The following is a 26,573-nucleotide window of genomic DNA, read 5'->3' on the forward strand; positions in this document are numbered from 1 at the left end:
AAAGCGTAGACATTTAAGACACCAACACTTTCTTTTGAAAATATAAATAACCAAATTAAACGATTAGCATGTAGTATAAGAAATGAATATAAGATATTAAACACAAATATGTTCTTTAAAAATAAGATGTCTTTGGTGAAGGAAGGTGGTCAATCCGACCTAAAAGATACTTTAAAAAATGAACAGAACCATAAGATATTCCCTGAATTCGAGCATCTAACCTGAATCATTCGTAAATAGATATGAAATGTAATACAATCAAATATTTATATATTTTTTAATAGATTACAATAGCAAATTTCTTTCATTTCCTTCAATTACAGTTAAAAGGACATCTCCTGGCTGAATATGCAAATTATTTGCCACTCATACACGTTGTTTGGCACTTTTCAAGGACGTCAAAGTTGTTGTCATTTCCCCAGCAACCCCCGTAGACAAACTTCTCACACGCAGAGGTTTGGGTATTGTAGAAATATCGTGGGAACAATCCTTTGCAAGGACCTGTTACCTTAGGTTGCTGACATGCTGTAAGTAAAAAATAAGTGCTTAGAGAATGTTTCTCGCTTGTCTGATTAAACTAATTTCGACACCGCAGTGTAGTAATTTGCATCGGAAAACTCTTTAGCAAGTAACATTATATTAGGGTTAAGTAGGCCTTAAAACTATATGCAATGAGGGTCGCATCTTGAATATAGAGAGAGCACAGGAAGCCAGTATATAATAGCGAGTTCGACTCATACTCAATATAAGATTTACGTCTACGGGTTAGGTGTCAAATTACTTCCTGAATTTCAGCATTGACTCTGTCAAGAACATTTGGTAGCTTAGCTTTTAAATTTTATGAAACACTAAATGAGCCGCGCCATGAGAAAACCAACAAAGTGCGGATGCGCAGGCTGGTCTGAATCCATGCTGGTCGCAAAAGCACTATACATTTTGTATATGTAGGTTTTCTCGTGGTGCGGCTCAAATGAGACATGAAGCTAAACCCAGTAGTAAAAAAGGCAGAGAAACAGAATCCTCCATATTTCTCTATTATTACGATATCCAATTTTAAGAAAAGCAGTATGCTGGTATTATGACCATTATTTTAATAAAAGCTCTGGATTCAGAATTTTATTTTGAACTTTACGACATATAGTTCGCCAGAACCAGTTTGAAACTTACCATCAGTCGCAACAGTTCCATTTCCATTTGTACTGGTATCGGCAGGCGGTGCCCCCTCAGCCAAAACCAGTTTCACTACAACACTGACACTTATCAGCAGCACGATTATCTTGATCATCGTTTCACAGTTCTAATGAAAATAGAATTACATTATTACATGTTTTTAGTGGGATATCAAAATATTAGAGTGAAATACATCTGGTGCATTGTATTTTTTTTCATATTTCACTGTTAAGAAACTATGAAATGGGTAGATTTTGTCAAAACATGAAATAGTAAGAAAATATGTTTGTTTCACATGTAAGATCAAGACATCTTTCACTCATGAACACCATATCTAAGATTTTTACATTCTCACTTGACTATGCCATTCGTGAAATGATTGCAACTGGTGTTCATTCGTGAAAGATATTTCAATCTTTCACTGAAACAAACAATTGTTCACTTTTAACTTATTTTTATCTTATTCTAACGATATTTTATAACAGTTTAGGTCTTTGTTGCTGTAGGGATGCTTGTATAATTACTATAGACCACTCGATCCGGCTGTTGCAGGCTCAAGCTTTTTCAGTAGGTTATTGTTATTGGGTTATTTAACATTGTTCTGTAAAATCGGAGATATATTTGGACGAGTACCCAGCTGAGAAAACCATATTGGACGAGCCGCAAGGCGAGTTCAATATGGTTTTCTCAGCTGGGTACGAGTCCAAATATATCTCGTATTGTACAGTACAATGTTAAATAACCTTTTTATTCTATATCTATTTTATCTTACTATGATAATAGTTTAAATTAAAATGTTTCAATGAATATTGTATTCCTGCCTTTTCTAGTTTTTCCCAGCTTGGTATGAGTGCAAATATATATTATCCAGAACAATGTTAGACCTTAAATAACCTTTTCATTCTATTTTTATTTCACTTCATAAGTAATATACTTAATTCATTGAATGTTGTTTTTTCTGCGTATCATCATTAAAAAAGTATATGGTGCAACCTTCCTACAACAGCCATTTGGCGATTTGGGTGGCAATAATACTTGGATGAGATATTATGCCCACAAACATTGTCAGCATGTTTGGTGAAGATCGGATGAAAGCTGTTCGACTTAAAATAGCGGACAAGGCTAAATTCCCTGTTTTCTCGAGTAATTCAAGGACTATAATCAAAGTGTGCCTGGTACAATTTGGCTGGTTATCGAAATTGGCCGAGATGTAATGCCCACAAACATTGTCAGCAAGTTTGGTGAAGATCCGACGAAAACTGAATTATAGAGCAGACATGTTTTGGATGCCGACCGTCCGTCCGCTGCCATTCATAATCTTCTCCATTTTGTTTCTTAACCGTTAAATAAAAAACTGCTGAGGTAGCTATTCAGAGTCAGGGCTTAAACCAATTTCTAGGTTTCGTCCGGAACGGCTTCTTTTATCGACTTTTCAAATATTCCAACATCTGATGATCCTTTTTACAGTATTTTTAAGTTTTTGATTATTAACGAACGTTTTATTAGCAGAGCTACCGGCGCCGCGAAGCGGCGCCGACAGCGTCGCATTACGGTTAAACGTATGAAAATGAAAAAGAATAGAAAGATCTAACTGTGTATACGATCGAGTTGAAAATCCGTGGTACTTTTTGGAATCGGTGTTGTTCGGATTTTTTCAAGTACACTATGCACATAGTAATTAATCAGTAAAGACGTCAGTAGACGCTTACTGTTTACGGTTGACAAAAGCGTTTCGCTTACTGCTTTGAATATTGAATAAAAATGTAAATGAGCGTTTGATAATAAGAAATTAGTGCTAAATACATTTTCTACGAAGAAAAAAGAAATAAAATACAATATTTTCATTTTGAAACGACTTTCGTCACGCTGCCATTACTGAACTTTGTTATATATAGTTATGTTTGCGCCGATGACGTCATAACTCATAGTGGTGTAGTGGTTAGCGAGTTCGTGTTGAAATCCAGAGGTCGTGAGTTTTTTTAATTTCTTTTTTATTTCAGCTTTTTGGATCACTATGAGTTTTGAAAATATTGTATAACTAAAGTCATGCATGTGAAATTAACAAGTGTTTATAGTTTGGTTCAAATGTCAGGTTCCAATGTAGTGTCTTTGCAGTAGTCAGTAGACATAACTTTAAAAAAAAAAAGCTTTAGGATCAAAATATACAAGCATTGAACTGTGAAAAGCAAATAATGCTCTTCTCCCCATTCACATATATTTCATCCGTTAGCTTTAAACTCACTGACCAGAGTTTATCCCCCCCCCCCCCCCCCCTCCCCCAAGAAAAAACACACAAAAAACAAGCTAAAGCTATTGGTGATCAGTAAACATTAAAAAGGTTCGTACTGCCATCCCTATTCTCTAATGCTAGAAGATTAACCATAAAAAGCCATAGATTGTTAACTTAGAAGTTCAGTAAATAAACGGGTTTTCGAGAATTTCGGCAAACACTGTTTTTCTCTAGGTAAAATTCTGTCATGTAAATGATTGTAATTTTCCCATACCAGGTGTCTATTATAGCAGTATTTTTGACTGAAAGTTGGACACATTCTTCCTTCCAAAAAGAACCAAAATTTGACAATAATGACATTAAAAAAATTTCAATAGTCATTTCCAGGATTACGTAAATTTTATTAACTTTGGAATTGGAACATTAACATTTTACATCAAGTCCTCGTTGCCAAACATTCACACGCAAAGAGAAAGAATTCCTTTGGCTATTGGCCTAAGGAGATTCTGTTAGGTTTGAAATTTTCAAGGTTCAAGCTTTTCAATTTGATGGAGTTATCATTTGTGACTTGTTTCCAGTATGATAATAATTTATGTAAAAAATTTGATGCAGTACGTTTTAATAAGAATAACAGAAGTTATTCAAATACGTTTTTTTCTATATCTTGGTGCCGATTTTAATCTATATCGAACTTTCTTTTGATTATATATAGAATATCTTTCGAGTTTTCACATTTCAAGAATTAATCTTGATGCAGTCTAAAACATGCATTCAGAAATCATGAATTATCATTGATACTTATAATTCTAATAGATCTAATAGAACATAAACTTCCTAAACAAATCCATAATTCCAGATAATTCGAACACCACTCTTTTAATTTTTAAGGGCACTGGTGATTTTTCAAGGGAGCTCTGCCTTTTAGGTAGCGCCTAATTTCATATTATCTAAATCAAATAGCATTGTTATCCCTTGAATCGTTTTTGTGTGTTGTAAACAAAAAACTCAAAGTAAATCCAGATTTCAAGACGCATTATCAAACTCTGTACATAGAGCGCCTACTTCATCCGATTTACATTCGGAACATTTTCACGCGTTTCGGGCTTTATCGTATGTTTAACATGGGACTGTTGAACCGTCCAAATACAGAAAATACAGGATTTTTTGTACGCGCGTGCGTCCATATACCGAAAATACAGGATTTTTGTACGCACGTGCATCCAAATACCGTAATCTATTGTATGGTCACGTGTTGCAAATGAACGTTTGCGATTGGATAGATAAAATAGGTATAGAATAATAGACAATGTCGACCTAAACTTATTATCCATAAAAATGACAATATCGCTGATTATCAATATATTCACAAAACAGTAACATCTCTTTCAAACATTTTCCTAACACATTCAGTTATGTTTACGCATATTCTATCACGTACAGCTGCTGATCGCGAACCAATTATTGAAATACAGTTAAGAGAGGAACTTGCCTTGTAAGATGTCGAATACTGAATTAAAGATCCTCAAATATTTGTTAGACGTGAAAGCTTCTTCGTGTTTACTTCGAGTTTTGAAATAACCTTATGTATCCTTACGCAGATGTTCCCTTTTGAACAATGTTTGACCTCGGCGGTTATCAGTGTTATCATTGAAGATTAAGTGTGTTAAAGGCTCATAAAGTAATTACAATTTATTTCAGAACGTCAGATTAATTAACTACGCTGAAAGAAAATTTGAGCCGCGCCATGAGTAAACCAACATAGCGGCTTTGCGACCAGCATGGATCCAGACCAGCCTGCGCATCCGCCCAGTCTGGTCAGGATCCATGCTGTTCGCTTTCAAAGCCTATTGCAATTAAAGAAACCGTTAGCGAACAGCGTGGATCCTGACCAGTCTGGTCTGTTGGTTTTCACATGGCGCGGCTCAAATGTAAAGTAAGCGTACTATCCATGTAGAATATTTCACCGGTGACAGTGGAAATACATTCACCCGGCAGTCCATCGTTTCTGCGACGAATCTTCCACCGTCGCGGCGTTGGAACAACGGCGTCTGAGAAAGCTATGACTATAGTGTGTAAATGACAATGCATTTGCTTAATTTGAAAAACTAAGCAAAGTACCCAGTATCTTATTTGCCTACATATCTGTTTAAAATAGTTTAAAAGATAGGTTCTTTTTCCACTGGTACTTCCTATATGAATCATTCTGTAAGGTTCTGAATCTTGTACTTTGACACTTTAGTTAATTTAAGGAAAACACAAAACTATTTTGCAAAGAAGAGGGGGAAGTTACTTAATATTGTTTCATTTTTACAAAAAAAGTGTGACATCTTGTTTTTTGGTGTGTGTGTTTTTTGTAAGGCTTTACATAACACCGACACATTTCATTTCACAGGGCGACATTCCAGCTTTACCAACAGATGCACATCCAAGATGCCCCTGACATGATTTCAGAAATGAGGGGCGAAGTTCCTGGTAGAACTGTTTCCTCACACAATAACCTGAGCAGTGCTCGAACACACAGAGGTAAGAAACAAGCGGTTCGAAGGCATCCACCTAAAAGGTCGTCCAAGTAGCCGAAAAATAAAAAGTAAGTTAAACGTAAGGATAATGATATCAGATTATTGTTTGCAATATGTTAAAGTTGTGATAAGGATCTTATTATGTTTACTGGTATGCTATAATAATTTTATGTCATGCATAACTTTTACCATTTGTGTATTTACATACCAATACTTGTGCACAACATGTGCTTTATTCTACAAGGTATCACAACTTATCCTTATTATAACAAAAATTCGCGATAGCCGTTCTCAATTAACGTTGTATGGTTAGGGTTAAAGTAAGTTGGGGGTATATTTTGAAGAAAAAATGTACCGAGAAAATGCTTAAGATTGCCATATCATCATTTATTTTTATTAGTTTTCAGTAGATATGCTTTCAGCAACCAAATTTTATGCCAATATCCTTTTGTCCGTATACAGTTTTATATTTAATATTTATCGCCATTATAACCAGAGAAAATGAGGCAGCGGCCCGCTGGTCCAAGGTTTGAAATGGTAAGTGCCTACCTCATAAAAGATTGCAATTACTAATTGTTTATACATGTACGCAGTACTTTACTGTTTCAACCAAGACACTCGTCTACTAGAGAAATTTATATAAAAAAATAATGTCTTTATGAAAATTACTTTATATGCCTATGGCAACTAATTCTACAAGGCAAGAGCTGAAAGCAAAAGAAGTGTATCGGCTTCTTTAATTAATTCTCTTATTTAACTATTTTGTTCACACCATTGATTATTATTTAAACTTCTTCATTTTGATAAAATTGATAAAATCTGAGGTCAAATCTTGTTCAAAAATGTGCGTAAACAATTATCATTTCAATTTTAAAACTCGACAAAGTAGCATCGTGACGGCTTGTGCATCTTTCAAGAGTTTAATAGGGAATCCTTGCATTTTGGATAACTTACAAGGCACGTACATTTTTATTGTTGCACAATCAGTTGTATTTATTCGAATGTCTAGTTTGGGTCTTTAAAACAGACACACTCATTTTAGCTCGTTCTTGTAGATTATTTCAAACATAGTCAATATCAATTTACTGGTGTTACCAGTTCTTGAAGGACGTTTTTACTCGTAAGTTTTCCAAAACAATAAAATTTTATTAAAATAAAAAGGACAGCAAGTTTGCGTGGATTGTGGATGGGGGGATTACACGATATTGTGTCTCATTTTGGTCGAATATAAAACAAACATTCGAATAGCGTATTTGTAATTTGTACATTTGTAGTTCTGATTAGTAGAACGTACTGAAATTACATCAACTCCTAGTAGCGTTGATGTCTGAAACAAAAATACAAATAAAACTTATCTGCATTTAGCGATTTCGCGAATGAGTAGTTGACCTCGTTTATGCATGCTTCGACGAGTGAATTCTAGGCCCTGTTTATGCATGCATGTAGTCTGTTATGTTATACAGAACAATCAGCGAGTGAGTTCTAGGCTAAATGTGTTAATTGTTCACCGTCAGGCCGTAACCACGTTACATTTTCTGTACTTTATATCTGACAACACTTTGTCGCTGCTGTCACATAAAAAAACGAACATTATAATTATATACATATCAAAAACTTTTCAAAATCGTTTATCTCATGGTTAAGAAAGTTATTTTATTGAGGTCGAAACACACAAATGTATTGTTTTTATTTCAACAGAGCTGTGTGATGATGAACAAGCTACTGTTACCTGCGATCGCAGTCGGTCTTATTGCAGCAGTTGGTGGTTTGCCGTTGCCGCCGGTCATAGAGACTCCCATAGATACTGGGTCACGTGGTGGACGTGTTGTCGCTGATGGTATGTGTAGAAATAGCTGGGCATGACTCCGAATTTATCTCAAAAAGAATTTATTCAAGCGTTGCTACCAATGTCAAACAGGATTTAGGACAGCGGACCCATATTCTCGTTAGGCAGTTTGGCATTCTTCGGGTGTAACTTTAGCTCAACGAGCACATCACGTAAAACACGGAGAATGCGTGACTTGTCGATTTTCGTTATGACTCCACAACCTTAATTTTTACAAGTTCCCTTACAAGTTATATATATTAACACTGAATTATATGAGTTTGTTTTCTATGACGATTTTTGACACCTCATTAGTTCATTATGATGTTTAGTTAAAGTACCTTGTGCCCTACGAGATCGTACCAGTTCTTACCAGCTTTCGAAAAGTAACAATATGCTCATACACTCAATTTACAAATTGTCATATGTCTGTCTTATAATGTCAAAATGCCTTTTTAGGCAGTTTTTGATTAATCAAGACCGTAAAAGAACACTTAAGTAGCAAATTATTCCATGTTTAGAAAACAATGTCCATGTCCTTATTGTCTGTAAGTGGTCGTAAATGATAAGTCGAGTGCGTTTATCTGTCATTGTGAGGTGAAATGAATGTTAAGAGAATAAATCTTCATTCTTTTCGATAAGTTGATAATATTTCCATTTATTTCCGGTGATAAACACAAACAAAGTCGAAGAAATGCATCATGCAAGAATAATCAACAATTATATCACACATGAGAGCGAATTCACAGTCATTATTCCATTTAATTATACTTTTACACCTTTCGTTTCGTAAATCTTTATATATCAATGCACTCGGTACTAAGTCAGACTTTTTAGATCCATTCTTACATCATATATTCATTTTATATATAGCGTGTCAGCAGCCGATGACAAAGGGTCCATGTGAAGCATTGTTCACCAGATACTTCTACAACCCCCAGACATCCACGTGCGAGCAGTTTGACTATGGCGGCTGTTGGGGAAATGACAACAACTTCGCTAGCCTGCAACTATGCCAGGAGACGTGCATGAGTGTTGAATGATTTGCCTCCTCCGCCAGGGGACGCTCTCTCCAAACTGTTTCCAGAAGAGAAATAATATGCAGACTATTCTACAGCTGATGTAATGTCATAGTTTGCACATTTTTGTTTATGTTTTCATAAGCGTCCTAAATTTTGATAAACATCCTATGTACATGTCTTTTCAATTCTATTGAACTCCTAATTCATCTGTTTTATAAAATGAATAGAATTTTGTCAAAAAATCCACTTCAAAAATCACACTTAGCTCAAATTGTTATAGTTTGTTACTGGCTTCAGATGAATGTCCATATTTACCTCCACACTTTGGATGTTCGTAGTTAACAGACCCTTGCGAAGTATAGTATATATACCATACTGTTCCTTTTATAAGAAATAATGAGAAGAACTTTCTAAAGACTTTGAAATATAGTTTGCTCTGTATAACATATATATTCTTTGTTCATAGACTATTTTGTATTCTTTTTCAAAAGTATGTTTATAATAATTTTTACTGTTTATCTAACAAGGTTATGATCAAATGCGCCAAAACCTCAAGAAAAGTTAGTACATAACATATGTTTTCATGATTTCTTTTCTTTTCCTATTGACGCAAATAAAATATTTCATTTTAATTTTCCTGTGTTTTATTTTGACCTTAAAACTTACATGTTGTCATCTTACGGCAGTAAGATATGTGTTTTAGCTTGGGGCAGGAATACCAAGCAGTAAATAATTAATATTTAATTGTTTTTTCCTCCAGTGTAAAAGGTTGTTTTTTTATGATTTTGCTTGATATTAGATGAATTGATTTCTAAGATAAAAAAAAACTCGATATTCAACCCACGTCCACCAAAATTCAATAATTGCGCTGTCGATGTTCAAATTCTATATGCACGATAAGTGATCTACAGACATAGTATAATGTTCTGAGACATTGTTGCGCCCTCCTGTTTTAAATGAACGGTATTGGGAACTGTGGGAGACAGTCTATGAGAAGCAGGGTCTTATTTTCCTATGTATAACTAACTGAAGTTGTTTCACAGAGCAGCCAGGTAGATTGAATCTTAATCCTGGTCATTCGTCCCAACATATCATAATGTGAAATTGTGTTCGAGTGCATGATATTCAGATTAATAGATCAATTTGTATAAATATACATTGCTCTGCATGAAATAAAACATCTCAATAAAAGTTACGAAGGTAGGCCATTTGTAATATATGACAGTTCACAACGGCTTCAAACACCGTTGGTTTTTAGCTCATCTGATTTTTGGAAAAAAAATGATGAGTTATTCTCATCACTTGAGCGGTTGTCGGCGTCGGCGTCGGCGTCGGCGTCGGCGTTGCCTGGTTAAGTTTTATGTTTAGGTCAGCTTTTCTCCTAAACTGTCAAAGCTATTGCTTTGAAACTTGGAATACTTGTTCACCATCATAAGCTGACCCTGTATAGCAAGAAACATAACTCCATCTTGCTTTTTGCAAGATTTATGGTCCCTTTTGTACTTAGGAAATATCAGATTTCTTGGTTAAGTTTTATGTTTAGGTCAACTTTTCTCCTAAACTATCAAAGCTATTGCTTTGAAACTTGGAATACTTGTTCACCATCATAAGCAGACCCTGTACATCAAGAAACATAACTCCATCTTGCTTTTTGCAAGAATTATTGCCCCTTTTGGACTTAAAAAATCAGTTTTCTTGGTTAAGTTTTATGTTTCTAGGTCAGCTTTTATCCTAAACTATCAAAGCTATTGCTTTAAAACTTGCAACTCTTGTTCACCATCATAAGCTGACCCTGTACAGCAAGAAACATAACTCCATCCTGCTTTTTGCAAGATTTATGGCCCCTTTTGTACTTAGAAAATATCAGATTTCTTGGTTAAGTTTTATGTTTAGGTCAACTTTTTCTCTTAAACTATCAAAGCTATTGCTTTAAAACTTGCAACTGTTGTTCACAATCATAAGCTGACCCTGTACAGCAAGCAACATAACTCCATCCTGCTTTTTGCAATAATTATTGCCCCTTTTGGACTTAGAAAAAAAAAATCATTTTCTTGGTTGAATATTATGTTTAAGTCAACTTTTCTCATAAACTATCAAAGCTATTGCTTTAAAACTTGCAACAGTTTTTCACCATCATAAGTGGACACTGTACATCAAGAAACATAACTCTATCCTGCTTTTTGCAAGAATGATGGCCCTTTTTAGACTTAGAAAATCATGGGTAGGACAATATTTCTATTATACAAAAAAAATCAGATGAGCGGCGGTGCTCTTGTTTAATAGTTAATTTAATTACAGAATATAAACAGACATCTTTGTTACATCTTGGATCATTCTAAGGGCGTGAATATGAATTTATTATAAGAAATAACAAACATTTTGCTTGGTCTCAATGACGTGTTACAGTACAAAAAGATAGATGGTAAATACTTTTGTTTATTACATGACTGTATTCTATTGTTTCTCTGATTGGCTTAAAACGGTTCGAAAAGTAATGAGTACATATCATATCAACTTATCTTGGGTTATAAATAGTACGAAAATAAAAATAGATCGAAGTAGGTGCTTGGAAAACCAATATCAACCTGATTTGGTCTAAGGTATTAGAGCACTAATAATAATGTTTACAAAATGGCCTTTGCTTGGTATATTCTAAAAGGTAACCGTATTTTGCACTATTTTGCAATTTTTAAACAACTTTTACCGTGCCGTTATAAATTTTGTATAACTTATGGTATCTCCTCAAGCTCAAGTAGACAAACTTCAAAGTGATAGCCACTATCCAAACTGTTTACAGAGAACTCATTTTACCATTTATTTTAATAAAAGAAACATCAAACTATTGGTAAACAATTATAAAACACAAAATAAAAATGTCAATATCATTTTTTCTATGGCGCCTCAAGTAAACGGATTTAATGTGACAGAATTCATACTTCAACATTGAAAAACTAAGGTCGAATGCTGTGTTTCTGTTTTGAATTTGTCTTACTCCATTTAAAAATAACCTTAGGGCAGAGGCAAAACCTACCTAAATTTCTTCCACAATATATAATCTAAGAGTGAAAGCAAAATAGAGAACTTTCACCGCGTGTAACTCAATATTTTTAAAGATGTGTAACTCCACCCCTTCTATTTAAGTAGTAAATTCACTTTGAACACCAAGAAATCGCTTATAAGATTCATTTATTTTCCATTTTTGTACAAGAAATCAATAATAAGTCTTGAAAGAAGTAAAAACTTACTAGAAAAAAGGAAAATAAGGAAAAAAAAATTTGGTCCCAGTAGGGCTTGAACCTACGCCCCCATAAGAATTGCAGTAAAAGTAGGTTTATGGTAGGAATTGAATACTCTTCAAAAAGGAGGTTCTTTATTAGTGAGACTGACTTTACATTTATTCATGTAATAAAACAATTATTGACTTTTTCATAAGTTTTAAAGCCTTCGGCTCGGTGAATATAACTCTTTTCGGGTTGATAAATCCTTATATCAACCTATGAAAAAGTCGATAATTGTATAATAGTATCAGTTTTGTATAAATAATACATTTCATTTACTACTTCTCGTTGTGGATTCATCGCTCTTAGAAAACGTGAGTGGCGTAAAAGTTACTGGGTTATATAATAGTACACGCTAACGCAGTTAGGTGCTCAGTAAAATCTATAACAAGATCCTTTGGAAGCATAGAATGCAACCAAGCCAAATAATAGCACACACGATTTGATGGAGTCTTTTGATGAGAGGACTTTAAAACCTCCCTCATCATTTGATCTACTATACCACCGAAAAAACAAGACGTATTGATATAAAATGTCTTACCTTTTAATTTGTAGAATTCGATATTTTGGCTTGGAAGTTAATTTCGTTATATTAATATGACTAATTATTCCAGATTTAACCTTTACCCTGCTGAAGAGTTAGATAACGTACACTAACCCCGTGGGATAAGTATGCAGGCACCACGGTACTTACGTTGTGCATATCAAAAATAATTCTTGTTTGGTTGGTTTGGTTTGAAGTCACACCAGCACAATTTTAACATATGACGACTTTCCAGCTTTTGATAGCTGACGAAGACCCCAGGTGCCCTTCTGACAGACTGGCACCTCGGTACAACCATCAACTTTCCGCGGACCAGCTGGAAAGTATCATGACCGCAAGCGACATTTCGAACCAAAAGAGGTAATAGGCAAGTGATTCAGTCAGCGACATTAACCACTTGGTCGTGGATCCTTACCGGACACATAACTCACGTATCTGTGATAAAGTCAACAGTGTAAAGAATCATCTCAAGGCAGTACCAGACTATAATATGGATACGGGACAACAGGTCGACTCTGTGTACAAGGCTATATATGCTCAACTACGTAGAGTATATAGGTCACATCTGACATTCTACCAGTGATGCCTCTGAATCCCTGGTTACATATGTTACGATTATTGTAATGCGTTGCAGAATGGTATGCCCAACACCACACACTACAGAATGTTCAGAACACTGCAGCTAGCATTTTAACTAGGACGTCTCGTCAAAGTCATATTAGCCCTATAACGAAGGATCTCGATTGCGACACAGTCGTACTCACACCATCAAGGTTCTGCAAGAGCATTCTCCAGTCTATATAGGAAATGCTAACATTTTACAGGCCGGTTAGGAACCAACGAATTAAAGACATCGTGCCATAAGCTGTGCAGAGACTCGCTGATAAATTCTAGGTCAGAGACCACCATCTCAAAAAGTACAGGGTAGGCGTATATCTGGGAATAAGGTAATGTTTGTCCGTTCTGATTGGTCAGTCATGTAGTGATTCAGAAATATGAAGTACGATTATAAACATTTTTATTTCAAATTACTTTCTGTCAGTTCCTGTGGCCAGAGTTTATGTGTGATTAAACCGCCACAGTGTGTATTGGCCGTAAATACATTTGTAATCAGTGTAGGAAAATGACCAATAATCGAGTTACCTAGATCAGGAGGTGCTACCAGGTTCAACGTTTCCCTAACTTGGACGTTTTTAAAATCTACTCGCAAACAGGGGATATGCTAAAGAAACACTTCTTGTATTGTTCCTTGCTTTAGCCGCATTACAAAGTTTAAGAAGAAACCACTATGGTCCCCGGCATGTCTGAACACAAAGTCGTGCAATCCTCATTGAATGGCAACGGGTCTCAAAATTCAAATCTCGCTGGGCCTACGATTGATTAGTTAGACTGGAAACAGTCATAACTACGCAGCGCAGCGTAAACAAATAAAAATGAATAAAACAAAACAAAACAAATCATACTGCTTCAGAGCATTCGCCATTAGCGGAAAGTAAAAGGTGCGTGTCATTTAGAGAGCTCCCCGTCGTTTAAAGACGCGCCACAAAATAACTATATTCTTTTGTATTTCCATGATCATGGTAATTAAACAATTATGATTTGCATGGAAAAAGGAGAAATACATGCATCTAGTTTCAAATTAACAGTATAAATACAAGGCCAAGACGATGTGTTTAATGCCTAAATATACTATTAAAGTTATGAAGCAGTGTACACAGTACTGTATTATTTAGGTCGGTTTAGGTCACACTTTGTTTCTATAGTGTAAGATAGTTATTGAGCCAAGTTTTTAAAACTATGCTGAAAAATGTTTGCAGATGAAGTTGTGAAAACACATTAATTCAGGGAAGGCCTAAATTGTCCATGGGTGCACATGTCATCTGGTAGAATAGCTGTATAAAAACCAGGATTATCACTAGGTTGTGGTGGGTCTTTAAAGCACCACTCCTATGCAACAGCACTGTTCACGGTGACTGATCGTTGATCCACGTTGCCGTAATAGAACTATAATAGAATCGGTACGTCACATTTGATGATGAAATGCAAGCTAAAATGTGTGGGGTTCTAAAGGTAAATTTCTTAAAAGCTGTAAAAACTGGGTGGTATCACAACACAGCTTGATGTCACAACTATTTTCTTTCATGATTATATTTCAGTAAGTCCTGGGCCCATATTCATCCACGTTTGAAGACTGAATCATAGACTTACAGTTTGATCCTCGTAATCAGTAAAGGAGTTTTTCGTTAATTACGGCTTTTTTCAAGATCCAGATACAAACTACATGTATATGCATTATTCTAAAGGTCTCCCAGTGTGTTATGAGATCCTGACTTCGTATTACCTCCCTTGTAGCTCTAAAAAAAGGGAAGTATAATTTCAATGGTATTGTCTGATATTTTAATAGCAATCTACGGAGAAAGGTTGTATCAAACAGAAGAACGGCAAATATTCAACTTGCTATAGCTTTTGTCTGTAGCATATTCATATAAATGTTGCCAAGTCGTTATTTGCTTCTGAATGGTTAATCAGAATCTGATCAAGTAATGGATTTGGTTGAAAGCTTAACAAGTAACAATTTACACAAATGTTTGGCGGTATTTTTAAGATTTGATTTTCCTGTCTCAATTGGTGGTCAAACCAAGATACTGTTATTTTAACATAATTATGTATAAATTTGATAAACATAATTTGCCCAAGAAACCATATACATATAAGAACCATTGTATTATAGTTGTCAAATATTTACACTGGAAAATATATATTTAGCTGAAATGCAATTTTGTAAAAAAAATAATATTTATTTACCTCCCTTTACCTATCTTGGTTGCACAACCAGGACAGATGAGAAATATATGAATTCAATTCAATGGTTACACATATTGTTTTAAAACTTGCCTTTTGATTAAGATTGTTGAAATATCCCAAATGCAAGTGTGTAAAATTAGAAATTACATTGAAATCAGAAGCAACAATCCACTTTTTAAACACTTTTTTGTTAAAGGGGAGTATAGTTACAAAATTTCATAAAAATGACAAAACATACATTTCTAATCTGCATCTAACTCTATGATATTGGTCCTTCTGTTCCTTAAATAAACCTGTAACAGGATATACTAAAATTGAACAAGAGGGCCATGATGACCCTAGATTGCACACCTGGATTAATTAGGCTGTTTGCTTGAACAGTTTTGGTAGATGGTTATGAAAGGAAAATGTCTGTGAAATGATATTGAAATAGTGCTAGTGTTTTCTGACAAGAATATTGTAAAAGTTTCTATTATTATATAATAAATATGGGCAGGTAATGTGTATGTGTGTGTTGGGGGTGGTGGCTGGTAGGGTAAGAAGTTGGGAAATGATGTGATGATGACAATATCAAACAAGAACACTTTTCAACTACACTTTTCAGCTAAATCATAATAAGACAAACATTCTAACTAGTGTTCTTGAAGATCAGGAATAAATGTGGTCTCTTGGGTGTTAACAAGGTCATCATATGATTTGACATAGTGACCTTGTTTTCACTCCAGATCACCCAGCTGGCCAGCAGCAATAATTCAGACAAGATTTCATTCAAATTTAGTTAAAACTGTGACCTCTAGAGACTAATTGTTGGCAAAGCATGAACAGCTACACAGTGGGGTGCTATGTACTATTCATTCACTACCTGGTGACATCCTAAATTTATTTATGGATATCCTTAATTCATTTAGGGACATCACAAATCTCCTTAATTCATTTATGGATATACAAATTCCTTTCATGATGTCATTTATTATTTCTGGATATCACTAATTGACACTAAATGCTTTTAAATATATCATAAAATGGTTTATAGATATAAATTGATCATTGGATATATTCTAAAATCAGTTTGTTTTATTTCATGATCTTTTGAATTCCAGTTAATGAAATAAATAATAAAAAATGAAATATCTCATTTTGTGATTTGTCATTGAATAAAATCACTAAATGAGATACATTATTTCGATTCTAACACATTACCAAGGATTTTTAAGTACATCACTATGATATCCATAACTGAGCACAAAATGAATTAAAGACTGATTAAATAGGTTATAATAAATCAATTTTATGGTATCACAAAACTGATTTTATGATATTATTAAATGGATTGTAGATAAATTTAAGTTTACGAAGTCATTTAATGAATTACTGATATTTAAAAATAAAGACTATTTTTCGTATCTTAAAAATTGATTTTATGGTATCATTAAATATGTTAAAATCATACAATAATGATATTGTAAATGTATTATTGATATCCCTAAAATGAATTTAGGATATCATAAGATCAAACATATTTTGATATATCCTTAAATGTTTATTTAATATCATTAAATGTATTTTATGATATCCTAAGATTGAATTAGAATATCATTAAATCAAATAAATAATATGAAAAAAATATTCACATTTAGAAATACCATAGCTTCTATTCTGTGATATCTTTGAATCATTTCACAAAATACAGCAAATGATGTTTAAAATATCATTAAATACAAAGTACATTATATTTTTAGATACTGTAAAATCATTTAATTTTGTGGGCATGAAATTTCGTGATTTTGGTCAGAACGGCAATTTCGTGGGGATATGAATTTGTGGATTTCAACTTTTGAACATAAAATGAATGGGAAATTTACTTATTCATTAGGATTAAATTTTGTTGATTGACTAAACCACGAAAATTAGTCCCTCACGAATATAAATGATTTCACAGTATTACAAAAAATTTAATATCATAAAAATGAATTCAGGATATCAGAAAATGAACTTAGGATACCACATAATAGTGAATAAATAGTAAAATGGATCTCCATTCACAGGACAATCACAATACCACAGCCTATTATATCACAAAGAAAATACTTTTTTCTCTCTCAGACTCACTATTTTATATTAGATATAGATTTTAAAACAGAGCACATTTACAAAAAGAAATATCACTGCTCACTGCACTAGTGGTAAAGTGCCTATTGTCATACTGCCAGTACTTATAATACTTGTAAACATAATGATCATTATTGTCTCAAATGTCAGTACTTCATGGTCTTGCTCTGTGTACACTAATTTTTGTGCTACTTATCCTGTCAAAATTCATATAATAAAGGGTAATTGTAGAACTATTTGTACATTATTTTACCAAATCTCTATAGTCTTCATTACAGGTCAGAGACAAAACATTACAATTAAAATTGTTTACTACTTTCAAAAGGGGAACAAATCACTAACCCGCATTGTTAAAACTACGAAGTTAAAGATATGTACAATAAAGGGCCCATATTTATCAATGAATCAAATCTGAGAATTCAAATGCTCTTTGGATGAGTGACCATTCTGCAGCTGCAGACTGCTCAGCAAATTTTATCAGGACATACTTCCTACAAACAAAGTTATGGCAAATTGAATATCCAGGCTTTGAATTCAGTAACACCTGAAACTGCACTGAATGATAGATATGTAACAGGATCGAATACAATGAGATATTTAAGGTATTTAGCAATACATTAACAAAAGAATTACAAAAGAACAATAGTAAAATTGTCTGAATAATGCCAATACATTTCAAACCAATAACAGTTGAGAACAAATGGTAAGATATCATATTCGAGGGCTCAGAGCGAAACTAGTCTATCTGCTTTATTTTTATATACACTTAAGACTAGTTTCGCTCTGAGCCCTCGAAATATAATTATGTGCTAAAGTTAAATCAAATGTTCAGTATTTTCATAACAAAAGAAAAGAACAGAAATATAATTTTACTGAGATATATTTTATTTTTACAGAAATGGAATTCATCAGAAGACTGGATATCAGTATAGAAACGGTGTGTACATTTTCTATCCTATCTTACTTATCATTATTATTATACCAGATTTATATAGCGCCCTTTTCATGATCAATTTCACGTTCAAAGGCGCTTTACATAGTTCAAATGCAGCCACACAGGGCGCATAATTCATCCTCTACTAGTACGTACACAGAGTGATCTGACCAGAGGGACAGAGTGAGACAAAGCCCCCACGACAGAGAGATTTGAAATCAGATACAGGCTTGTCAGGCTAACTTAGCTCGTTGCGAATAGACAGCCTGGTTCTTTAACGTGCCCAGTGTATAGCACTGATACAGGCAAGGATTGTCTGGGTTCCTGATCAGTACACCTCTAGCTGAAAAGGGTTTCTGAAAAGTCCCGAGTAGCTGCCTGGGATTGAACCCCCGACCTCAGGATTGGAAGGCCAGTGTGCAAACCACTGAGCTATCCGTCCACTATCCGTCCACCACAGTATAGTAAGTAAGTAAATAAAGACTTTATTTAATGAGGCTACACATTTGGTTTCCGAATCTTCCATGTGGGCCTCAGAAATGACAAAACAGTACTTATCTATACTATACAAAATATATATATATATCTTATTTTATTTTTTTCATTCTCGGGTTTAAAGACTTTAGGTCATATAATGACTTTTTCAGCTTTTTATGGTTGAGGATATTTGATTTTTTCCTACATCAATAGTAAAGTTCTCACAAGTAATATTGTACATTGTATCATGTAGCTTTTCACTGGGTTTTTGGTTAGATTTCTCTCAAGGAAATGGTGCTGGGATTTTTGTTTAAACAAGATTTAAATTTGTTCAATTTCGCAACTCGCACAGAAACTTTTTCCTTTAATTCAATAGCATTTTTTCCTTTAATTCAATAGCATTCTTCTTCAAAATATACCGTACTAATTAGTACAAAAGCATCAATGGCCTCAGTGGACCAGATCGTTAATTCCAATATGACAGTTTTTCAGTTAAGTGGGATTTTGTCAACATAGCATAAAGTAATTGTAAAAGTACCTGATGCTGTTAGATTACTTAAACAAGACGGCCATGATGACCCTATATCGCTCACCTGTTAAACTTGGCCTTGGAATCATCAAGATAAACATTCTGACCAAGTTTCATGAAGATAGGGTCATAAATATGGCCTCTACAGTGTTAACAAGCTTTTCCTTTGATTTGAGAGGGTGACCAAGTTTTTGACCCAACATGACCCAGTTTTGAACTTGGCCTAGGAATAATTAAGATAAACATTCTGACCAAGTTTCATGAAGATAGGTTCATAAATGTGGCCTCCAGAATGTTAACAAGCTTTTCCTTTGATTTAACCGTGTGACCAAGTTTTTGATCCAAGATGACCCAGTTTTTACCTTGGCAAAGGAATCATCAAGATAAACATTCAGACCGAGTTTCATGAAGATAGGTCATAAATGTGGCCTCTAGGATATTAACAAGTGACCTGCTGACCTAGCTTTTGGCCCTACATGACCCAGTTTCGAACTTGGCCTGAAGATCATCAAGATAAACATTCTGTGCAAGTTTGTATCAAATCAAAGCATAAATGAAACCTCTTATATGGCTGAAAGGGCCAAAATAGAAGATTTTGTCTACAATCCATGATGGAGTCTAGTCAGTTTTCGAAAGGAACCAGGCAGATCTTATTGTAACTTAAGTTGTGTCTAAGTATGGTTAAAATCAAAAGTAAAATGTCATTTCTATCGTGTTCACAAGGTAAAAATTGACAAATTTGGGCTCTTTCAGGGGTCTATCAGGGGCCGTAACTTCAGATTTGATCTGACGGATTCATCATGGAATCCAAGATCAATTGTTGTGAAAGATATTTTGCAAGTTTGTTTTAAATCAAACCATAAATGAAGTTTCTATATGGCTGCAAAAGCCAAAATAGCAAATTTTGGCCCTTTAAGAGGCAATAAATCTGGAACCCGAGATATTATGCCGATACAAGTTGTGTGCAAGTTTGATTAAAATCAATTGCAAAATGCAATCTCTTTTGAACGTGTTCACAAGCCAAAATAGCAAAGTTTGGCCTTTTAAGGGGCCATAACTCTTGAACCCATGATGGAATCTGTCCAGTTTTTGAAACGAACCGAGATATTATGCCAATACAAGTTGGGTACAAGTTTGATTAAGGTAGTTCTGCACGTTCAGGCCAGCATTTTTTCTACAATGTAGAATTTGATTAAACTTTGATTTTTCAAAACTTTGGAATAAACTAAGAAAACTCAGCAAATAAAAATAGACAGGGTCGTGTGCTTGACTTTTTGCTAGACTGATTTGAAAAATTTGGACCTCACGCAATTTTTCATAATGGGAGTCTATGGGAAAATCGCAATTTTCATAACATTTTCGCGAATAGAAATTTTTCTAAAATGTAGATTTTAACAAAACTTCTCACAATCGTAAATAAAAATATAGCCTTTAATTTAGTGAAATAAAATGTTTAGTTACATGACTGTGCTAATTTTTGAGATATTTGGCCATGATTAAAGTGAACCGCCTATTCCAAGCTAATTTTAAGACATTATTTTGAATTATTTTATTAGATTAGTGTCAGATGTTTTAATATCATATTTGAACAAACTTGGTAGAGGCCCACTATATGATCCTACATATCAAATATCAAAGCCCTAGGCCCTTTTGTTTTTGCCAAGAAGATTTTCAAAGTTTTTCCCTATATAAGTCTATAGAAACAATTTGACCCCCAGGGTGGGGCCATATTACATCATAGGCGGATAATTTGAACATTCTTTGTAGAAGCCCACTAGATGATGCTACATACTAAATATCAAAGCCCTAGGCCTTATGGTTTTAGGCAAGATGATTTTCAAAGTTTTTCCCTATATAAGTCTATATAAACCATGTGACCCCCGGGTGGGGCCATATTTGACCCTATGGGGATAGTTTGAACAATCATGTAGAGGCCCACTAGATGATGCTACAAACCAAATATTAAAGCCCTAGGCCTTGTGGTTTTGGACAAGAAGATTTTTGAAGTTTTTCCTTTCGGTTGCCATGGCAACCAGTTCTGTATGGAATTCAATTCTTTGAACAACTTTTAAAGAAGACCATTCAAGGATCATCCCTGTGAAGTTTCATTAAAATTGGCTTTGTGGTTTAGGAGATGTTGTTTAAAGGAAAGTGTGGCCGGACGGACGAACGCCGGATGGACGCCTGAGATGGTGAGCGATTACAATAGCTCACCCTGAGCCTTTGGCTCAGATGAGCTAAACAAGAGGACCATGATGGTCCTGAATCGCTCACCCGTCCCAACATGACCCAGTTTTGAACTGAGTATGACGTCGTTTTTTTCCCTATTATTTGACATAGTGACCTAGTTTTTGAGCTCATGTGACCCAGTTTTGAACCTAACCTAGATATCATCAAGATGAACATTCAGACCAACTTTCATACAGATCCCATGAAAAATATGGCCTCTAGAGGGTCACAAGGTTTTTTCATGTTTTGACCTACTGACCTAGTTATTGATGGCACGTGACCCAGTTTCAAACTTGACCTAGATATCATCAAGGTGAACATTCTGACTAAATTTCATGAAGATCCATTCAAAAGTATGGCCTCTAGAGAGGTCACAAGGTTTTTCTATTTTTAGACCTAATGACCTAGTTTTTGACCGCAGCTGACTCAGTTTCGAAACTGACCTAGATTTCATCAAGATGAACATTCTGACCAACTTTCATACAGATCCCATGAAAAATATGGCCTCTAGAGAGGTCACAAGGTTTTTCTATTATTTGACCTACTGACCTAGTTTTTGAAGGCACATGAACCAGTTTCGAAACTGACCTAGATATCATCAAGGTGAACATTCTGACCAATTTTCATGAAGATCCATTCAAAAGTATGGCCTCTAGAGAGGTCACAAGGTTTTTCTATTTTTAGACCTAATGACCTAGTTTTTGACCGCAGCTGACTCAGTTTCGAAACTGACCTAGATTTCATCAAGATGAACATTCTGACCAACTTTCATACAGATCCCATGAAAAATATGGCCTCTAGAGAGGTCACAAGGTTTTTCTATTATTTGACCTACTGACCTAGTTATTGAAGGCACGTGACCCAGTTTCAAATTTGACCTAGATGTCATCAAGGTGAACATTCTGACCAATTTTCATGAAGATCCATTCCAAAGTATGACCTCTAGAGAGGTCACAAGGTTTTTCTATTTTTAGATCTAATGACCTAGTTTTTGACCGCAGCTGACCCAGTTTCAAACTTGACCTAGATATCATCAAGATGAACATTCAGACCAACTTTCATACAGATCCCATGAAAAATATGGCCTCTAGAGAGGTCACAAGGTTTTTCTATTATTTGACCTACTGACCTAGTTTTTGATGGCACGTGACCCAGTTTCGAACTTGACCTAGATATATTCAAGGTGAACATTCTGACCAATTTTCATGAAGATCTTTTGAAAAATATGGCCTCTAGAGAGGTCACAAGGTTTTTCTATTTTTAGACCTACTGACCTAGTTTTTGACCGCACGTGACCCAGTTTCGAACTTGACCTAGATATCATCAAGATGAACATTCTGACCAACTTTCATAAAGATCCCATGAAAAATGTGACCTCTAGAGAGGTCACAAGCAAAAGTTTATGCACGGACGCACGGACGCACGGACGGACGACGGACGCTGCGCGATCACAAAAGCTCACACTGTCACTTTGTGACATGTGAGCTAAAAAGCAGAGCTGCTGCACTCACCCATTCGTTGAGGTTGACATCCAGGTTTAGTAGTTTTGTATGTAAGTTGGTATCTCAGAAGCTTTATAATGGTTAATTAACTTTTTTGACTGACTTATTTACCCATACTATATATAGGTCCTAGTTTCAAACCATGACTAGGTACCTGTGGTAGCTCTTAGGGGTCAGGTCAGTATGGTAGGTAACTTTAAGTGAATTTCAGCATATAAAGACACTATGTTACAAGTTCCTTACATGCTGAGTACTTACACTTACCATAGATGAACCCACTTCACTATGAAAGAGTAAATAGAATATAACATTGCCTTCCAAGTTGAGGAGGGGTCATACAAAGTTGGTAACTAGCTTAAACTTATTCCTCAAGGTACTGGCCTGTTCCAACAAGTTACATCTTTATCATTTAAGACAATATGAAGATATGAATTCTCAAACAAGACCCAACACTACAGCTAATTCATTAACAAAACAGGCACAATTTTATAAAATGTGTAGTTTCTGAATTTGTTCCATCAGCTGGAACGCTACAGAGATTTTTGATATGTTTATCAAAATATCTCTTCTACCGAATATTATACAAAAATCTAGTTACGAAAAAAACAAGGACTTTCACACCAGGAAGTATGCAAAGGCAGCTAAGCTTTTACCCTATATATATCACAAAGCTGGACAATCAAAATGATGCCTTTTATCTATTCTGACTGTTCCCTTATTTAAGAAATAATATTTCTATCCAAAACAATGACTTTATTCAAGAGAAAGTCACTGTATGAGATATATTATTTTGATTCCAACATGATATCAGAGTTTATTATGTACATTCTTGGTGACATATTAACCAAATATTTGCCTGTTGTGTCTGGTTTTCTAATATTTTCTATCAAACAGTTGTTTTACTATAATTATTACGAATGTCAAATAAACATTTTACAAGATATTTTTCCTGGTTTTGTGGCTATATTTTGGAGGCAAACTTGAAAAAGTACAGCAAATTTTCCCTGACAGAACAGTCATACACCCCTCATACCTCCTAGCACTGGCTTAAGCTGAATTTTATCATGACTGTACAATAAATGGTCTCTATGATACCCAAGTCCAGAAATAACAACACAGAATCAAAGTATGGGGTGGCTTTTTTCAACTAAGTAAAATAATAGCAGACACAATTTTGATTTTGTCTAAGAGTTAAAGAAAAGTGCAACAACTTAACAATACACCGATATTCTATAAATGGACATTGAATGGACTCCATAATCTCAAAGGACTAGTCTGAGACATAATAAACAACATGTGGCAAATTTTCACATGTATAACCTGTTTCTCAGGAACAACTGCAATGAAAGCTTTTGAACTCTTCATAAGTCCTTGGTTAAAATTTTGCATGCAAGTACATTAACAGCTTTCATTTTAAGGCATATAGCTTTGATTTTTTTTCCTTTTTTAGGTCAATTACCAACCTCACTGTGTCAAGTCCAATAACTCTGACATCCATTTTGGTCAAATTATGCTTCCTTTTGAACTTAGAAAATCCTGGTTAAAGTTTTGCATGCAAGTTACTATCTCCAAAACTAATATAGATATTGAATTGAAACTTCACATGATTGTGTCTTTGGGGTTATAAAACTTCAAGTCCATAACTCTGACATGCATTTTTTCCAAATTATGCCCCCTTTTGGACTTGGAAGATCCTGGTTAAAGTTTTGGATGCAAGTACATATACTGTTAGCTATTATTTAAAGAAAAATAGTTTTGAAACTTATTTTTTCTTTTTCTAGGTTAATAACCACCTCACAGAATCAAGTCCCATAACTCTGACATGTACTTCCAGCAAATTATGCCCCCTTTTGGACTTAGAAGATCCCGGTTAAAGTTTTCCATGCAAGTAACTATCTCCAGAACTAATGCAGATATTGATCTGAAACTTCCAAGTTACAAAACTAGGTGATAGCATTAAGTCCTGACCCTGACATGTATTTTGGCCAAGTTTTGCCAAATTTTGGACTTTGAAAATCCTGGTTAAAGATTTGCATAGAAGTAACCTTCTCCAAAACTAATGCAGATACTAGATTGAAACTCTATAGATATTTTAACATTTAGGATAATATTCCTGCTTCTAGGACAACAATTTGAATAGTCGAGCAATGGCTGTCTTGCTCTCTTGTTATAAAATAATAATCTGGTTCACATGTACTCCCTCCTTTTATGATTTTATTTTAGTTTAAATTTTCTTACTATACAAAGAAAAACACATTCTGAACATTTTCTACAAATTGTATTGACTAAAATACTGTGTTTTTATAGATAAAATTTTCCTAAAACATATGGTATCATTTTAAAGTTTCTTTTTATTGTAATAACTCACTAATGACAGCATTTTCTAAATTTTGAGGAGAAAAAAATGACATACTAATCTGGAGTTGTGCAGCTTTAAAGACAGTGCTGTTGTGATGGTGAAATAAATCTATAAGAACATCCACTGAAAGCATAGAATGCAATAAAGCAAATAATAACAGAGTTTAACAGAATCATGCACTATATGATCATACAAACTCCATCACTTTTAAAACAGCGTTTGACATATTGCTAATCTTTGAAAAATAGTTTGATACTTGAGCTTTAAAAATTTATAGAATTTTTTTTTTCAAAGGTCAGAGAATTATTGGGAGATATCATAGCGTTTTATGCTTATGCAAAGTTTAAAAAGCAATGTCTTTGCCATTGCTAAAAAGAGTCAAAAGTTTTGCTTACTTATGAAGCCTTTTTTGTAAAATGTTTTTAGCGTTTAGCGGCCTGAACAAATCCAATTTTACAAGTTATATTTTTACGATGACAACGATAAGGTAAGCGGTATGCGTAAAAAAAATTATTCGTACATTCGAAATCAATAAACAAAGTAAATCTTTTTTCTCAAACTTAATAATCTACATATATATATCTATATTTTGGAATTATATCTGGTTTCATATGTCAAAACAATTACTAAAACAAAAAAAAAATCTAAAACCCAACCACGTGACTAATCAAATCTTGCCAAGATCAACGTCTCCCAAGTTGACTTTACTGAGCTATATCAGGTCATTTAGGTAATGTTAAGTTGATTCCAATAGATATTACATGTAAACAATGTCAGGCATATCTGATTTTAGTACTAATGCGGTATAAATACTGTCAAGGATGGCATATAGCACAAGATGTGTTCCGAATATTATGAAATACTCGTTCTATTCATTTTCCAGCAAATCTAAGCACCTTTCTCAATTACTTTTGAAAACCATGTGAAAATAGCAGGTAAACAATGCCATGACTCGGAAAAAGCAATATTTCAGTACGTTTTTCGACAAAAAACACTAAATTACCACTTCCACGATATCACTGACACATTCCTGTAACATAT

The 26,573-nt window shown here is 34.4% G+C and overlaps 2 protein-coding genes across 2 annotated transcripts; one reads left to right on the forward strand and one right to left on the reverse strand.

Moving 5' to 3' along the window:
* Nucleotides 1–261: 261 nt before the first annotated feature.
* LOC123545663 (PI-actitoxin-Aeq3a-like) lies at nt 262–5,024 on the reverse strand. The gene is made up of 3 exons (XM_045331978.2): nt 4,890–5,024; nt 1,168–1,297; nt 262–525 (listed from the first exon to the last, which is right to left on the reverse strand). The coding sequence occupies exons 2-3, from the start codon at nt 1,283–1,285 to the stop codon at nt 356–358; spliced, it is 288 nt and encodes a 95-aa protein (XP_045187913.2). The 5' UTR covers nt 1,286–1,297; nt 4,890–5,024; the 3' UTR covers nt 262–355.
* Nucleotides 5,025–5,853: 829 nt separating this feature from the next.
* Nucleotides 5,854–8,787, forward strand: LOC123523308 (kunitz-type serine protease inhibitor nigrescinin-2-like). The gene is made up of 4 exons (XM_053541640.1): nt 5,854–5,923; nt 6,416–6,456; nt 7,618–7,756; nt 8,618–8,787. The coding sequence occupies exons 1-4, from the start codon at nt 5,854–5,856 to the stop codon at nt 8,785–8,787; spliced, it is 420 nt and encodes a 139-aa protein (XP_053397615.1).
* Nucleotides 8,788–26,573: the final 17,786 nt, after the last annotated feature.

This window comes from Mercenaria mercenaria, chromosome 1, assembly GCF_021730395.1.
Source record: "Mercenaria mercenaria strain notata chromosome 1, MADL_Memer_1, whole genome shotgun sequence".
Classification (NCBI taxonomy): domain Eukaryota; kingdom Metazoa; phylum Mollusca; class Bivalvia; order Venerida; family Veneridae; genus Mercenaria; species Mercenaria mercenaria.

Coding starts and splice junctions, on each gene's coding strand:
- LOC123545663 (XM_045331978.2), bottom strand. CDS start 1,285: ATGATCAAGATAATCGTGCTGCTGATAAGTGTCAGTGTTGTAGTGAAA. Junction 526..1,167: donor TGGAACTGTTGCGACTGATG/GTAAGTTTCAAA, acceptor TTTTACTTACAG/CATGTCAGCAACCTAAGGTA.
- LOC123523308 (XM_053541640.1), top strand. CDS start 5,854: ATGAGGGGCGAAGTTCCTGGTAGAACTGTTTCCTCACACAATAACCTG. Junction 5,924..6,415: donor CAGTGCTCGAACACACAGAG/GTAAGAAACAAG, acceptor CATTATAACCAG/AGAAAATGAGGCAGCGGCCC. Junction 6,457..7,617: donor CTGGTCCAAGGTTTGAAATG/GTAAGTGCCTAC, acceptor TTATTTCAACAG/AGCTGTGTGATGATGAACAA.